Source organism: Chelonoidis abingdonii, chromosome 1 (assembly GCF_003597395.2).
Source record: "Chelonoidis abingdonii isolate Lonesome George chromosome 1, CheloAbing_2.0, whole genome shotgun sequence".
NCBI classification, from domain to species: domain Eukaryota; kingdom Metazoa; phylum Chordata; order Testudines; family Testudinidae; genus Chelonoidis; species Chelonoidis abingdonii.
In genome coordinates this window covers 16,187,444-16,205,258 of record NC_133769.1, presented here as the reverse complement: position 1 = coordinate 16,205,258, position 17,815 = coordinate 16,187,444, and the positions used below count along the sequence as shown (strand labels likewise).

Sequence of the window (17,815 nt, the reverse complement as noted above, 5' to 3'; positions counted from 1 at the left end):
GGATATCAACTGTTTGCATACAAATTACATTCCTTTTGCATTGCATGCATGTTTATCATTGGTGCTCATTTACCAAATATGGTCCAAGTTCGGGGATTGGTAGTTTATAGCAATAGATTTAATAATTCGATCAGCTGTCCCGACAGGGCTCTAATCCTGCAGTTCTTACTTGGGGAGAAATCCCATTTGAAGTCAATGGGACTTTCATCTGAATAATGAGTACAAGATCAAGCTCAATATAATTTCCATTTTTTCCCCCCCGATTACAATCCTCATTCCAGTAGTCCTTCACATTATTTGATGTATGATCCTGCTGCTTTTTTTCCCCTTTCTTTTTTTTGCTGTCACAGTAGATTTTGCATTCTAGATTTCAATGGTAATTCAACAAAAGCAGCCGACTGAGGAGCTGAGCTGGAATCCTACCACAATCCCGAGGAAGATGGTGATTGCTTATATAATATCAAATCTAAAAATTAAGAACACATGCACGCATCTCTGAAAGCATCAAAAGACCCAGCCCAACACAGTTTCCTACTGGAAATACATATGGACGAAAAGCCAATCCAGAATATAATGACGATCTAAAACGGGTAGGCAACCTATGGCACGAGTGCCGAAGGCGGCACATGAGCTGATTTTCAGTGGGACTCACACTGGGTCCTGGCCACCAGTCCGGAGGGGCTCTGCTTTTTAATTTAAATTTTAAATGAAGCTTCTTAAACATTTTAAAAACCTTATTTACTTTACATACAATAGTTTAGTTATATATTATAGACTTATAGAAAGAGACCTTCTAAACACTTTAAAATGTATTACTGGCACACAAAACCTTAAATTAGAGTGAATAAATTAAGACTCAACACACCACTTCTGAAAGGCTACCGACCCCGATCTAAAATATGCACAAGTTGCAAAGTCGGTTCTTGTGTTTTGCAACAGATTTATTTTTGTCTCGTAAACATGAAACTCAATTAACTCTCCTAAATGATTAAGTTACATCTACCATACCTGTTTCCAGCAAAATATTTTGAGATCTACTGTACAAGTTCAGGTGAATTTATTACAATTGAGAGGAGTAAAGACAGCTTCTTTAAATTGTATATTGTTCTATAAAACCAAATGACTTTAATATAGCAGCAGCTACATATTTCAGACCCAACCAGTTTAATCTTACACTTTGCCCACATCTGGTTAAAGCAGAGAGTACACAAACTACAGTTATCAAGAATTTAACATCAGATTAGCCTGGTTGCAGGGAATTCAATAAAACTGCTATTCAGCGCAAGAGCAGGATTCTTTTCAAGTGTGTAATGAATACAAAACTATTCCATTTTATTATAAGCTTCTCAAACATGAGTTAGCTTCCTGATTAACCCTGTACCCCCTACTTCATCTCTCATATATAAACTGATCAAGTGTATCTATCTTTTCCCCTTTGACTGAATTCAGTCAGATAGCAGAGAATGATTCTCTGCTGAGTGATCATAAACTATGAGAAGTAGAGCTTGTTGTTAGAGGATGATTAAAGATTCCACTGCAGCAGACATATGTGGAGTTCCGTAAATCAGCAACTCATTTTACAAAATGAAAATTCTCTCTTCCCTAAAGCAAATGGAAATGCTAAAGAAAAAGTGGTATTGCCCTGTTGTCAATGAAATCAGTGGAAAATAACCCTGTAAAACTTCACAGGGAGTAGGATCAGCGCCTATTCTAGAGGGCAAGAATGCATTTGCTTGGCAGTTGAAAATTTCCATTTATGAAGAGTTGGAGATCAGCATTCAGATGATACAGTCCATAACATGGATCTGAAGCGTGTCCATGTCAGGTAGAATTTCTCCACATTTGGGACAGGAATGTACTGGAATATTCCTCTGCTGCTCCCGCCAGTCCTGAGGATCACTTCCTGCAGAGAAAGAGAATTAAAACTATGTTAAACTAGATTGTCACTCTTTTGTGAAAATGTGAATTTAGTGCTGGCAAAAGATGCCAGATTGATAGTCCTGTGGACTGTAGCTAGGGAGTTGCAATTGCTGGCCTATCTTCAGTTACAAAAAGGCCCTGCAGGCTGCTGGGCTAAGACGGAGCAGTCCTGAGAGTGCTCAGTATTGTCCCACTTGACTGGCCTGGCAGCAATGCGAAGCTGGCTTATACTGGGGACAGAAGGGCCAGGCCCAGGCCCAGGATTTGATCTCATAACAATCATCATCTATTAATTTACCTCTTTGTACAAGATGAGGTGAATGATCTTGATCCACTGATGCTCTGGCTCCGTGACGACTCTGCATTTCCACCAAGGAGCTTCTGCAGAGGTTAAAGAAGTTAAGAGGGTGCTTATTTTCAAGCACACACACAAAGCCTGGTAGGAAGAGAAATCTAGTCTAACTTCAAACAACAGGGAAAGCAGAAGGATTGTTTGATATGAACTGCTGAAGGGAAGAATTTTAAAGTAGTATGGCATCAACACACAAGCTTCTGGCCTGGGACGAGTGCTGAGAACTCTGTCCTTTGTAACATTCTAAGGCCTCAAATCATTTAATGCACAATTTTAAGTGTTAAAAGATAAAGTTATACAGGAAAATATTTTGGGCTACATGTCTTGGAGAAGATGGGGATTAATATGTGAACTGAAAGGTGGGTAAGGAAATGGGGAGACTACAATCGGTTATGCTGAAAGATGAACTGCCAGGCTGGAGGGAGGTTACCAGTGAAGGATTTGTCTTGGGACAAATCTTATTTTATATTTTAATTAATGGCCTGGCACAAAAAAAGTGTACTAGTAAAGTCTGCAGGGGAACAAAGCTGGGAGATAGTGTCAATAGGGAGAGGACCAGATCATCATATAAGGAGATTTGGATGACTTTGAAAACAGGAGTAATAGAAATAGGGTGAAATGCAACAGTGAAAAGTGCAAGGTCATTCACTTAGGGACTAACCCGCATTCTTGCTACAAATTGGGGACTTATAAATTGTAAACAACAGAGGAGAAAAACAACCAATGCACCAAGGTCTATCACAGCATGACTACGAGCCACCAATGTGATGTGGCCATGAAAAAGGCTCATGCAATCCTAGGATGCCTCAGGTGAGGTATTTCCAGTAGTGATAGGGAAGCATTAGTAACATTGGACTTGGCACTGGTGATACCTCATCTGAAATACTATGTAAAATTCTGGTCTCTCATGTTGAAGAAAGATGAATTCAAACTGGAACAGGTGCAGAAGGGCTACTAGCATGACCAGAGGAATCTTATGAGAGAAGACTTATGGACCTTGGCTTGCTTAGCCTAACCAAAGGATGAAATGAGATACGACTGCTCTCTAAATACATATGAGGGATAAACACCAGGGAGGGAGAGGAGTTGCTTAAGTTAAAGTCCAATCTAGGCACAAGAACAAATGGATATAAATTGGCCAGCAATAAGTTTAGGCGTGATACTAGGCAAAGGTTTCTGTCTCTCAGAGGAGTGAAGTTCTGGAACAGCCTTCTAAGGGGAACAGTGGGGGCAAAGAGACTTGGCTTGATAAGTTTATGGAAGGGCTGGTATGATGAGATTGCTTACAATGCCATATGACCAATCCACAACTGCTATTAGCAAATATCTCCAACAGCCAGAGATGAGACACCACATGGGGAGGGCTCTGAGTTACTACAGATAATTCTTTCCTAGGTGTCTGGATGGTGGAGCTTGCCCATCATATGCGCATATGCACAGTGTCTAAATGACTGCCATATTTAGGGTCAGGAAGGAATTCCCCCAAGGTCGGATAGGCAGAAAGTCTGGGGTTTTTTGCCTTCCTCTGTAGTGTTGGTCACAGGTCACTTGCTGGTTTGAACTAGAGTAAATGGTGGATTCTCTGTAACTTGAAGTCTTTAAATCAAGATTTGAGGACTTCTGAAATAGGCCTGTAGTCTCTGGCTGAACTACTGAAGTAGGGCGTGGGGGTGAGGTTCTATGTCCTGTGATGTACGGGAGGTCAGACTAGATGATGATGGTTCCTTCTGGCCTTAATGTCTAAACATTCTTATGTCTATTTGTCTTCAGTGTTCTGAACACAGCAGAGTACAATTATATGAAATGTTTGCAGAGAGATTTTGGTTTCAAATTTTCATCTCTCTTTGATTGCATTGCCAACACACAGATACTGTCAAATGCATGTATAACTTATCAACAGGGCTATCAAGCGATTAAAAAATTGATCGCGATTAATTGCACTGTTAAATGATATAATACCATTTATTTAAATATTTCTGGATATTTTCTACATTTTCAAATATACAGATTTCAATTACATCACAGAATACAAAGTGTAAGTGCTCGCTTTATATTCTTATTACAAGTATTTGCCCTGTAAAAAACAAAAGAAATAGTATTTTTCAATTCACCTGATACAAGTACTGTAGTGCAATCTTTTTATAATGAAAGTTGAACATATAAATGTAGAATTATGTAAAAAACACTGCATTCAAAAATAAAACAATGTAAAATTGTAGAGCTTGTAAGTCCACACAGTCCTACTTCTTGTTCAGTCCATCGCTCAGACAAACAAGTTTGTTTACATTTGCAGGAGATAATGCTTCTTGTTTGTCATGTCACCTGAAAGTGAAAACAAGTGTTCTCATGGCACTGTTGTAGCCAGCATCACAAAATATTTACTTGCCAGATGCACTAAAGATTCGTATGTCCCTTCATGCTTCAACCACCATTCCAGGGGACATGCGTCCATGCTGGTGACAGGTTCTGCTCGATACCCATCCAAAGCAGTGTGGCCCGACACATGTTCAGTTTCATTATCTGAGTCAGATGCCACCAGCAGAAGGTTGATTTTCTTTTTCAGTGGTTCGGGTTCTGTTGTTTCTGCATCGGAGTGTTGCTCTTTTAAGACTTCTGAAAGCATGCTCCACACCTTGTCCTGCTCAGATTTTGGAGGCACTTCAAATTCTTAAACTTTGGGTCAAGTGCTGTAGCTATCTTTAGAAATCTCACATTGGTACCTTCTTTATGTTTTGTGAAATCTGCATTGGAAGTATTCTTAAAATGAACAACATGTGCTGGGTCATCATCCAAGAATGTTACAACATGAAATATATGGCAGAAGGTGGGTAAAACAGAGCAGGGGACATAAAATTCTACCCCAAGGAGTTCAGTGACAAATTTAATTAACACATGTTTTTAACGAGCGTCATCGACATGGAAGCATGTGCTCTGGAACGGTGGCTGAAGCATGAAGAGGCATATGAATGTTTGGCATATCTGGCACGTAAATAACTTGCAATGCCAGCTACAAAAGTGTCATGCAAATGCCTGTTCTCACTTTCTGGTGACATTGTAAATAAGAAGAGTGCTGCATTATCCCCTGTAAATATAAACAAACTTGTTTGTCTTAGCGATTGGTTGAACAAGAAGTAGGACTGAGTGGACTTGTAGGCTCTGTGAAGTTTTAATTGTTTTGTTTTAGAGTGCAGTTACATAGCCAAAAAACCAAACCAACCTACATTTGTAAGTTGCAATTTGAGGACAAAGAGATTGCACTACAGTACTTGTATGAGGTGAACTGAAAAATACTATTTCTTTTATCATTTTTACAGTGGAAATATTTGTAATAAAAATAATATACACTTTGATTTCAATTACAACACAGAATACAATATATATAAAAATGTAGAAAAATATCCAAAAATATTTAATACATTTCAATTGGTATCTTTTGCTAAAAGGTGCAATTGTGATTTTTTAAAATCGTGATTAATTTTTTTGTTAATTGCATGAGTTACCTCCGATTACTTGACAGCCCTACTTATCAATAACAATGTTTTACATTTTTTTATTGTTAGATTTGAATAAAAACTGGAATCCCAAAGATCTCATGCATAAGAACATAAGAATGGCCACAATGGGTCAGATCAATGGTTCATCTAGCCCAATATCCGGTCTTCTGACGGAGGCTAATGCCAGATACCTCAGAAGGAAATGAACAGAATGGGGCAATTTATCGAGCGATCCATCCCATCATCCACTCCCAGATTCTGGCAGTCACAGATTTAGGGACATCCAGAGCATGGGGTTGTCTCTCTGACCATCTTGGCTAATAGCCATTGATGACCCATCCTCTATTAATTTCTCTAATTCTTTTTTGAATCCTATTATAGTGTGGCCTTGACAACGTCCCCTAGCAACGAATTCCATAGGTTGATAGTGTATGAAGAAGTACTTCCTTTTGTTTAAACCTGCCTATTTATTTCATCAGGTGACCCCTGGTTCTTGTGCAACGTGAAAGGGTAAATAATACTTCTGTATTCATTTTCTCCACACCATTCACGGTTTTATAGACTTCTATCATATCCCCCCCTTAGACATCTCTTTTCCAAGCTGAACAGTCCTAGTCTTTTAAATCTCTTCTTATAAGGAAGCTGTTCCATACCCCTAATCATTTTTATGACCCTTCTCTGTACTTTTCCCAATTTTACTGTATCTTTTTTGAGATGGAGCAACCAGAACTGCACAGAGCCTTCAAGGTGTGGGAGTAGCATGGATTTATTTAGCGGCATTATCATTTTACTGTCTTCTCATCTATACTTTTCCTAGTGGTTACTAACATTCAGTTAGCTTTTTTGACTGCTGCTGCACATTGAATAGATATTTTCAGAGAGCTAGCCACAATGACTCCAACATCTCTTTCTTGAGTGGTAACAGCTAATTTAGATCCCATCATTTTGTATGTATAGTTGGGATTATGTTTGCTAATCTACATTACTTTGCATTGATCAACATTGAATTTCACTTGCCATTTTGTTGCCTAGTCACCAGTTTTGTGAGATCCCTTTGTAACTCTTTGCAGTCTGCTTTGGACTTAACCATCTTGAGTAATTTTGTATCGTCTGCAAACTTTGTCACCTCACTGTTCACACCTTTTCCCAGATCATTTGTGAATGTTGACAGTACTGGTCTGTGACGGGGTGGACTAGGCCCTGAGGCTCTCTGCTGGAGGCCTTGTGGCCCTGCCACACTCTGCCTCCAAGCTGCCTAGAGTGACTGTGCGGGGAGCAGCCAATCAGGGCCCAGCACGTCAATATAAGAAAGCTGCAGGGGAAAAGCGAGTTCAGTTCCTTGCTAGAACTGGAGAAGCATGGATGGTGTGTGGCTGGTTGAGGGAGCTGCAGAACCTCGGATGAGATAGTGGTGTCAAAAGCCAGGGAGAGTGAGAAGGAGTCCTGAGCTGGTTGCGGGGACTCCATCAGGACAAGACTCTGAAGTAAGGGTGAAGATGGCACAGGGCTGTGAGGAAGTGGCCCAGGGAATCAGAGCAGCAGAGTCACTTAGATAAAGGGACACAGCAGACAGCTGCTATCTACAGAGTCCCTGGGCTGGGACCCAGAGTAGTGGGTGGGCCCGGGTCCTCCCCAGGTCCCCATAAGCCCCAAGGTGAGAGTGGCCTGGACATTGAGGCACCCCCAAAGGGGGGAACTGAACTACAGTGGCCCAGTTGGAAAGTTGTGGCTGGAAAGGCCCTGGGGGTGTGGGTGGGGGTGTGTGCGTGTAGACATTGTCTCCTGGGAAGGAGCCCTGGGCCGCCGTTCTATTCTGGAGTGAGGATGAACTGAGAGACTTTACAGAGGGCACTCTGAGAAACCCCGGTTGGACTTGGACTCCAAAAGGGATTTGCTTTGCTTTTATCTCACAGATGGACTGTATATGACTTGGATAGAGGGCTGAGTCAGCAAAGGCCCACCAAAAACAGGTAGAGAGTGTGTGCAGGCACACATACTTGGTAAGGGGATTTTTGTGAGAGGTGAGTGCAGCCCTGTTACACTGATTTATTCAGACCAGCCCCTGCACACAACGGGATCATGGAAGTGCAGATAAGAGCCCTCAGCCAGCAGCGGCAGATGGCAGGAGCTACAAAGTCCCAGCAAGCTGCCCAGCAGCAGCATGGCAAAACCCTGGAGGGACTTTAATAGCAGCAACTCCAGGACCACCAGTCTCAGGTGCAGCAGACAGCTTGGCAGCCATGACAGCCAGGCTCAGCCACCGCAGAGGCCGCAAAGGAAAGAGTGGGAAGACCCCACCATGGAGCTGCAGGTACTATGGACAAGTGGGGAAGGTGAGATGTGTTTATCCTGATATAACCATGGCTTGTAAAACAAGACCACTTGCCATGAGAGCCATCGAGACCAGTGAAGGCCAGGCTGACCAAGACACCCAGCCACAAATGGCTGAGGCTCAGGCTGTAGTGAAGGTGGAACAGAGGATCATCAGGACTCAGTTTAGGGCTTGGAAGGCTGCCCCAGGGACAATTGGTTTCCATTACGAGGAAAATGGGTCACATAAGAAGGTACTTCCCTGAGAAAAACTAACTCAGGAAGGCAGTATTCATACTATCATAGACCCAGGCCTCCCCATAATTAGCAAAGCTGGGCTAGACAAAGAAGCAGGATTGAGGCCCACAGGACAGAAATGGGAAAACAGTCATGGGGTTTGAATAGCCCTTTTGCTGAAGGCAAGACCCAGTCTCTGTCATGAGGGAAGAGAACATGGGGAAATGTACCTAACGTGTCGCAGGAACTGAGGCAGGACCGCTGCCTGACTCTGGCTATAAACCCCCAGAATCTTGAAGTGGTGACAGAGCAAGGCCACAAGCAGATCTCTGCTAAAAAGAGAAGCACTTCCCAGAGGAAAAAGGAAGGTAAAAGTGGTCTTAACATGCTGGATGTTATTCATACAATAGTGTGGGTACGGAAAGAACAAAGTGGGTGTTGCTAAGCCAGGTACTGAAAGCAGTTGGCAAAACAGTACAGTCCCTGGTCTTTGGAAACCTGAACCTGAATGGAGAGATCCTTAACTCTGAAGCATGTACAAGCAGATGCATTCGGAAGGACTCTTCTCCTGATCAGGAGGCCACAGTAAGGGAGTTTATTTCAGGGGAAAACCCAGCCCTGGTAACCACCCTAGAGTCGATAAAAGGCTTTGAAGATTTGAACGCCCTGCACGTGACAGATTACGACATGCCACTGAATATGAAAGGTTATATTCACTGTATGGGGTACCTACAAAAAGAGGGACCCCAGGCTGCGGTCACTTCATATTTATCTGAGGAAGACAGGGGTATTGCCAAGGACCTGGTTAACTTCCTAGTGTCAGTTAAGCAAGAAGTTCCCCCTTGGCTAAAGAATATGCCTAATGAGTAACTTTGGTCGAGCCCACCTTTGAGATAGGCTGGCACCGAATAAAAGGAGCTCCCAGGGAGCCTGAGCTATGAAAACCTCTCCAGACAAACAGGTCTGACAGGAACCTTGACTAACTGGGGCAAGGAATTGTTAAAAGCTCTCCAGGTGGAGAGGCCTAGGAGAGAAACCGAGGCACGAGGGCAGAGATTACCATTACTAGCTCTCCAGGTAGAAAGGCCTGGGAGAGAAGTACCCTGAAGAAGCAGGGCATAATTGACAGGTGTGTCACAGAGCCACTTAAGGAAGGAGCCTAATCTGGAAAACCTCTCCTCACAGAGAGGCCTGGGAGGGAACCCTGACCAAAAGGGACAGAGATTATAAAAGCTCTCCAGGTAGACAGGCCTGGGAGAGAAGACCTTGAGCAACCAGGGCAGAAAGTAAATAGCTCTAGAGGTAGAAAGGACTGAGGGAGAAGACCCTGATCCACTGGGTGAGAGACTGCCAAATCTCTCCAGGCAGAGAGGCCAAGCAGGGAAACCCTGAAAAACCAGGGCAAGGACTACTAAAGCTCCCTGGATAAGAGAGGCCAGGAAGGGAGAACCATGACAAATGGGGGTACAGGCAAAGGAACTCTTCAGACAGAAAGGTTGGAGAGAGTAAATACCCTATGAAACTAGGGCAAAAGGCTGGGTAAGCAGAGACATTACCTGCAAGAGCACCACTTCAATCTTGTCTGAAAGGGGAGGTGTGTGAGGGGGTGGACTATGCCCTGAGGCCCCCTGCTACCGCCTGCCCCAGCGAAGGGCAATAGAGAGGTCCTCCAAGCTGCCTAAGGTGGCTGTGTGAGAAGCAGCCAATCCGGATCCAACAGGTCAGTACAAGAAGAGCTGCAGAGCAAGAGTGAGTTCAGCTCCTTGTCACGGGATATCAGGGTTGGAAGGGACCTCAGGAGGTCATCTAGTCCAACCCCCTGCTCAAAGCAGGGCCAATCCCCAGACAGATTTTTGCCCCAGATCCCTAAATGGCCTCCTCAAGGATTGAGCTCAGAACCCTGGGTTTAGCAGGCCAATGCTCAAACCACTGAGCTATCCTTCCTTCTTGGACCTGGACAAGCATGGATGGTGTGTGGGCTGGCAGGACCTCGGACGAGAGAGTGCTGCCAGAAGCCGGGGAGACCAAGAAGGAGGCCTGAGCTGGTTGCGAGAACACCATCAGGACAAGGCCCTGAGGTAAGGGTGAAGACAACACAGGGCCACAGGGAAGTGGCCCTGGGAATTAGAGCAGCAGCATAACTTAGATAAAGGGACACAGCAGACAGCTGCTATCTACAGGGTCCCTGGGCTGGAACCTGCAGTAGTGGGTGGGCCTGGGTCCCCCCGCAACCTCCTCGAAGCCACCGGGGAGGGGGGGCGGAAGTAGCCTGGACATTGAGGCACCCCCAAAGGGGGGAACTGAACTACAGCGGCCCAGCTGGAGAGTTATGGCTGGAAAGGCCCGAGGAGGGCGAAGACATTGCCTCCAGGGAAGCAGCTTTGGGGCACTGCTTGATTTCAGAGCAGGGACAGACACGCACATTACAGAGCTGGACTTGTACTCTGACAGGGGTTTGCTTTGCTTTTATCTCACAGACAGTGTACGACTTGGCCAGAGGGCTGAGTCATCCAAGGCTCACCACAAACAGGTAGAGAGTGAGTGTCCAGGCACACGCACTTGGCCAGGGGGTGCTCATAAGAAGTGAGTGCAACCGAATTACATGGTCCCAGTACAGATCCTTGGGGGACACCACTATTTACCTCTCTCTATTCTGAAAACTGACCATTTCCTGCTAGTCTTTGCTTCCTATCACTTAATTAGTTACTGTCCCACGAGGGAACCTTTCTGCTTATCCCATGAGGGGCACTCTACAGTCACTGGATCACCCTTGTCCACATTTGTTGATCCCCTCAAAGAGTTTTAGTAGATTAGTGAGGCATAATTTCCCTTTACAAATGCCATGTTGACTTTTCCCCCAACAAATAGTGTTCATTTATGTGTCATCATTCTGACTGAAAGTACAGTAAAGAACAATTTGCCTGGCACTGAAGTTCGGCTTACCAGTCTGTAATTGCCAGGATCCCCTTTGGAGCCTTTTTAATGATCAGCATTACATTAGCTATCCTCCAGGCATCTGGTACAGAAGCTGATTTAAGTGATAGATTACATACTGCAGTTAGTAGTTTTGCAATTTCACATTTGAGTTCCTTCAGAACTCTTGAGTGAACACCATCTGGTCCTGGTGACTTATTACTTTTTAACTTATCAATTTGTTTCAAAAACTTCCTCTATCAACACCTCAACCTAGGACAGTTCCTCAGATTTGTGGCCTAAAAAGAATAGCTCAGGTGTGGGAATCTCCCTCACATTCCCTGCAGCGAAGGCAGATGCAAAGAATGTATTTAGCTTTCTGCAATGGCCCTGTCTTCCTCTAGCACCTCTATTGTCCAGTGGCCCCACTGATTGTTTGGCAGGCTTCCTGCTTCTGATGTACTTCTAAAAACTAACAGCGTACTATTTTTTTGTCTTTTGCCAGTTGCTCTTCAAACTTCTTTTTGGCTTGCCTAATTATACTTTTATACTCTACTTGCCAGAGTTGATGCTCCTTCCTAATTTCTTCAGTAGGATCCAACTTCCAATTTTTAAAGGATGCCTTTTTGCCTCTAACCACCTCTTTCACTCTGCTTTTTTAGCCATAGTGGCATTTTTTTGGTCCTGGTTTTTTTTGTTGTTTTTTTTAATTTGGGGTATATTTAGTTTGAGCCTCTATTCTGGTGTATTTAAAAACTATACTTCATAGACTATATACACATCCAGATATCACTCCACCCCTGGCTGATCTGCACCTGTCTCTTGGGAGCAGCACAGTACCAGTAATCACAGAATAACCAGTATTATAGTTTAGGACAGAAATGAAAGAAAAAACTATTCAAATGAAAGCACAGGGGGAATTTAACTTATATTGGGCTTACTTATCCAAATTTTTTATTCCTGCGTCTGGGCCAAATTTCAATCTTATGATGCAAGTACAAATAATTATTACCATCATAAAATAAAAGCTTAGATATCAATTTGGCTTTCTCCTCTTAGAGAAGTTAACCTAAGAGGAAGAACAGGAGTCTACAGGCAATGGATCACTTGATGATTGCCTATTCTTTCCCTCTGAGGCAGTGGCCACTGTCGGAGGACAGAATACTGTACTGGATGGACGTTTGGTCTGACCCAATATGGCTGTTCTTATGTAACTCGGTGAAGACCTTTCTGTTTATATCTATTGACTTAGTTTTTAGAAGAGACCTGAAAAATTTGAATAAATGGGGTTTCAGATGAAGCCAATTTATAGAGAGTCCTTAGGTGAAATTCTGGCCCCACTGAAATCAATGGGGCCAGGTTTTCACCCACTGAGTTTAACCGCATCTCTCAAGTAAGTAGAATACTTTCATAATTCACAGGGGGGGTCATATGGCTTAATTAATTTTGGTGCTTTGAGCTCTTTGGATCAATCTCACACGCACACTCACTGTTCTGTCATCTGGCTAATTTCTTGCTTAAATCAGCTAGTTCACTATAGAGCCAAGTCTCGGGCTCCTAGAGCTTTTTTTTTTTTAACCTTTATTGATAAGCACAGGTGTGTTGTGGCTTCAAACACTCATTAAAGCCAATGTTGATTTTAACGAGCCCCTAGCCAGTTCTCCAACATAAGAGACAATAAGACGATCCAGACAACTGGGTCAGAAGCATATTTGGAATTTCCCTTAATCAGTTTCTCACCTGCTAAGATTTTCAAGAGTATGTTTCTCTTGTAGTAGGTATGTCAGCTGTACAGCCAACTGTTCTTTTTCCTCATGTATCTTCTCTCTTGCTTCTCTCTCAGCATGGAAGTCAGAACAATAAACCTCCATCTGGTCAGAAAAAATAAAATCATGTTCAGCATTTACTATTTAGATCAGATCTAACTCTATCAGTGTACAAATTAATCCCATTTGCCAACACTGCCAACCAGTATGTTATTTGTATTGCAATAACTCCTATAAGCCCCAACCAAAATCAGTGCCTGCATTGTGCTAGAAGCTGCACATAGACACGGGAAGACATAGTCCAAGACCCAATAGCTAACAGCAAAGAGAGGCTGGGAGGAATCAGGCATTATCATCTCCATTTTACAAGCAGGACTGATGCAAAGACAGTGACCAGGTGACTTGTCCAAACTCAAACAGAAAATCTCTAGGAGAGCCAGAAATTGGTCCCAGAACTCCAGAGTTCCAGTTCAAGACCAGCCTTCTTCCTATTCACTTTACATCCATGACCTCATTTAATTTGACTAAATCCAGCACTCTAACATTAAGGGAGGCAATTGAAAATAGAATATTTTTGTTCTATATCAGCTACCAAATTTTTATTGGTGGTGCAAAATTGTGTCATGTTCCAGACTCATTTAGTTCCCAGAAATCCCATCCATTAAGGTCAATGGTTGCTGGGAATTCATAGAAGTATAGAATCTACAAGGATCCATAGGGGAACCTCAAAAAGATAATTATATATCTGGACTCTTTTAAGTCTGTTTTAAATTATTCAGAGCAATTGCTCAAGCCATTAGGGTGTTTCTTCTAATTTCTGAACAGTGGGAAGGAGAACTATTCAAGCCTCCCTGACTTTTCTGAAGGGTACCCCGTACCTGAGCTCGGAGGACAGCCATGGTTTCAAGGTCTTCCTCCTGCTTAGCAATGGTCTGCTTCATTTCATCCATCTGTAGCTGTTTTGTAGCCAAAGCTCTCTCCAACAGCTCTAGCTTTTTATTCAGGTCCTCTACCACCGCCTTATCCACTCTCGCCAACTGCAAGGAAGAATTCATTTAAATGGCCTGATCTCCTCCCCGCTCCCGCCCCCCAAAAATCAGTCAGCTCAAGGCTACTTCCGGCTTCCAGATATACAGTTCCCATTGTGTCAAGCCCAAAAGGAATCTCTTTATGCAGTCTATGCAGGAGATCTTCCTTTTTTTTTTTTTTTTTTTTTTTTAAGTGAAGAGTAAGGTCTCTGTTAAAAGTACTGGGAAAAGCAACCAAGTTCAAAGCTAAGGCTTAATTAACCCTATTCTTCCAGCTACTGCAACATGTATTGTACTTTATTATATGTATTCCAGGAGCCCCAGTCATATATTGGGACCTGACTGTGCGAGGCACTGTAAAACAACAACTAAAAAGATGATCCCTGCTCCAAAGACCTTACTTTCTTAAGTTTACACTAACATTTAGATGCTTAACTTCTGGCTCTTGAGTTGGGATAGACTAAGAATTGCTGAAATGTATGCAATTGTGTCCCATTGCCATAGCTTGCAGCCTACAGAGGATATCAGAGCGATAGCTCAGTGGTTTGAGCATTGGTCTGCTAAACCCAGGTTTGAGAGCTCAGTCCTTGAGGGGGCCATTTAGGGAACTGGGGTAAAAATGTGTCTGTGGATTGGCCTTGCTTTGAGCAGGAGGTTGGACTAGATGACCTCCTAAGGTCCCTTCCAACCCTGATATTCTATGATCAGCACTAACACAGTAGAGATGTGTTCATCTTTAGCTGAGGTGGCGTTTATGTTTTTGGAGCAGCAGATGTCAAGGTCTGTCCTTACTAACGACCATGGAATCTATGTGGCTATTGTGTATGGTAAAGCTGAAAACTCATGAAGTCGTTGGCCACAATATTGTTACAACCCACATTCATTTCTCTCCCCTAAAATTCATTGCAATTTCTCTTCATAACCAGTTTACCTCTTTATTTTTTAGTTCTTCAATGGTTTTCATTGCATCACTGAGTTCAGGGAGAAGCTTGCTGTACGTATGCTGCAAGTCAGAAAATTTTGCCCTGTTTAAAGGGGAAAAAAAATTACATCTGAATAGCTCCTTCTATCATCTTCCATTTTGTTAAATTGTTCCACTGGCTCCCACTTTAGCATTTTTCATCACTCCTCCCTGTCAAACTTGCAAATCCCCAGAGTTTAAGACATGCTGATCCAGAATCCAGAAAGCTGAAGGACTATCAACTATTAGAATTTTCCCCAGTCTGACTTTTTACTTTTACAGGAAAATAAAAACAAAACAAAAAAACCACTAAAACCTCTAACAACTTACAAACGGAGTTTCAGTCTGATGATAAAATGTAGCCTTCTACCCCTCACCATACACTCTCTCTAAGTCTCTGGTGTTGGTCTTTTCACAGATTTCAAGCCCAGAAGGGACCATTCTGATCACTTAAATCGGGCCTCTTGGAGTACAGGCCAAACAATCTCACCCAATAATTTCAGCACCAAGCCCATAGCTTCTGTGAGAGATACAGCATATATTTTGAAAAGATAGTCTGGACTTGAAGATTTCAAGTGAAGGAGAATTCATCATGTCCCCAGGTAAACTGCCCCAGTGGTGACTTACCCTCATTGTTAAAAATTTGTCCCTTATTTCCAGTCAGACTTTGTCTATCTTCAGCTTCCAGCCATTCAATCTCATTATGCTTTTTTCTGTTAAAATTGCCATATACTATCCAGGTAGGTGCTTATAGACCATGGAACAGTCACCTCTTTAACATCTCTTCATTAAATAAAAAGGACTGAGCTAAGCTTTTGAAGTAGTGCTTCTTAACAGCTTTTAATTGTTTTGTAATGATTATTTGTGGTGCTTCTTACTAAAACACTGACCCCAGCAGAGTTTGGAGGCATTGGTGTTTCCCATGCCCTCTTCTCTCACTCTTTCTGAGCAACTTGTTTTTTTGCCTTCCTCTGCAGCATGAGGCCTGGGTCACTTATACGTTTAAGCTAGTGTAAATGGTGGATTCTCTATAACCTGGAAGTCTTTAAGCCATGATTTGAGGACTTCAGTAACTCAGCCAGAGTTTAGGGGTCTACTATAGGAGTAGGTGGGTGAGGTTTTGTGGCCTGCAGTGTGCAGAAGGTCAGACTAGATGATCATGATGGTCCCTTCTGACCTTAGAGTGTATGAGACTTCATCCACTCTCCTGGTGCCATCTGGGCCATTTGGGTTGCTTCCTCTAGAGCAGGGGTTCTCAAACTTTATTGCACCCCCTTTGGACAACAAAAATTACTACGTGACCCCAGGAAGGGACCAAAGCCTGAGCCTGCCCAAGCCCCTGCTACCCTGGAGGGGAGAACAATGCCAAAGCCTGAGTCCTGCTGGCCCAAGCTGGGAGGGGGCAAAGCCCAGGGCTTCAGCCCAGGCAGGGGCCCTGTAACCAGAGCCCTGCCACTTAGGTCTGAAGCCCTCAGTCATCAGCTTTGGCCTCAGGGTGATGGGGTTTGGGCTTTAGCCCCAGGCCCCAGCAAGTCTAATGCCAGTCGTGGTGAGCCCATTAAAATGGGGTTGTGACCCACTTTGTCTGTGACCCCAGGTTGGAAACTACTGCTCTAGAGCACTGTGCTCATGACCAGAGAGCTTCCAGTAACAACGTGAACATGTCTACAAACATTTGACAGTATCCAGGGTACTGTCTTGTTCTCACCAGAGCAATGCTCAGTTCCCAAGCCTTTCTTTAACATAACTGTGTTCAAGCCCTGCATATCACTGATTGCGGCTCTTGAGTCCAAAGAAGTGACAAATTAGGGAACTGCTCACAAGAGCCTATTATAATCCACTCGATCTGCCTTGGTACTGAAATGCCTGGTAGACATTGCTCAGTATCTGCAAGCATAAACTGCTTGTTTTGATTTTCAAGGCCCCTCACAGCCTATCCTAAAATTTGCATCTATGTCTGTCAGACTGGAGTAGTTCAGTTTTATGGCTGGTCACATGTAGCCATCATTTGGATGTAACCATCAGAAGGAAGGTTCCTCAAATTTATCCTTAAAAAATAATTCAGTTGAGTTTCCATTTTCTTTTGTAAGCCAAGTGAAGAAAATGCCTATTGTGTAGCAACCTGGGGAGTTAAACTCAGTCCAGGCAAGTGAAATTACTAACTGGCTGCTGGACAAAACTACCAACCTGCAGAAATTCCTGCTGACTGGGAGATGGGCACCATGCTACACTCTGGGGACGGCATATGGCTAACTAGCCAAGTGCAGTCTTTCAAAAATGCATTGTGGCTTCCTATGCAGCTCCATAGGAAGAACTTAGTAAAATACAGTAACAGGCTAGGCAAAGTATCTCTCTCTTCACCTTTTGTAAGAAAAAAGCCAACATGGGAAGCCAGTTTGTGTTTCTGTCCTCAGGCTGGACACAGTAAGTTAATGTACCCAATATTTGAAGGCAGGGATCTGTTTAGATCAGCAACATGTCCCTGAGACGGCAAAGTACAACTGTATACAGCTAGAGAACAGCACAAGTCAGAGGTTAGAGCTGGGATTTTCACAAAGGTTGGGGATCTTTGGATGTGAAGATCCACTTTGGGCCTATTGTAGAGAGAGGTTTGAAAGGTCAACTTTGATAAACTGAGGCTATCTGGATCCAAGGTTCCAGTTCAGATTAATCTCTACAAGTTCAATTTAACGGAGGGGAGGGGGGGGAAGAATATGCACACATCTGAGATTCAGTTACTCCTTAGACATATTATAAAGGGTACGTCTACAGGATTATTCTGATTTTACATAAACCAGTTTTGTAAAACAGATTGTATAAAGTTGAGTGCATGC

The 17,815-nt window shown here is 43.2% G+C and overlaps 1 protein-coding gene across 2 annotated transcripts in view; it reads right to left on the bottom strand.

The window, feature by feature from the left end:
- Nucleotides 1-920: 920 nt before the first annotated feature.
- OPTN (optineurin) overlaps nucleotides 921-17,815 on the bottom strand; it is a 36,986-nt gene continuing 20,091 nt past the window's right edge. For both annotated transcript variants that reach the window (XM_075064261.1, XM_032798322.2), the window contains exons 10-14: nucleotides 14,952-15,045; nucleotides 13,871-14,029; nucleotides 12,967-13,097; nucleotides 2,219-2,301; nucleotides 921-1,903 (exon numbers count right to left, since the gene is read on the bottom strand). In XM_075064261.1, the coding sequence (XP_074920362.1) occupies nucleotides 1,779-1,903; nucleotides 2,219-2,301; nucleotides 12,967-13,097; nucleotides 13,871-14,029; nucleotides 14,952-15,045 (592 nt within the window). In that variant the 3' untranslated portion in view covers nucleotides 921-1,778. The remainder of the gene's footprint in view (nucleotides 1,904-2,218; nucleotides 2,302-12,966; nucleotides 13,098-13,870; nucleotides 14,030-14,951; nucleotides 15,046-17,815) is intronic.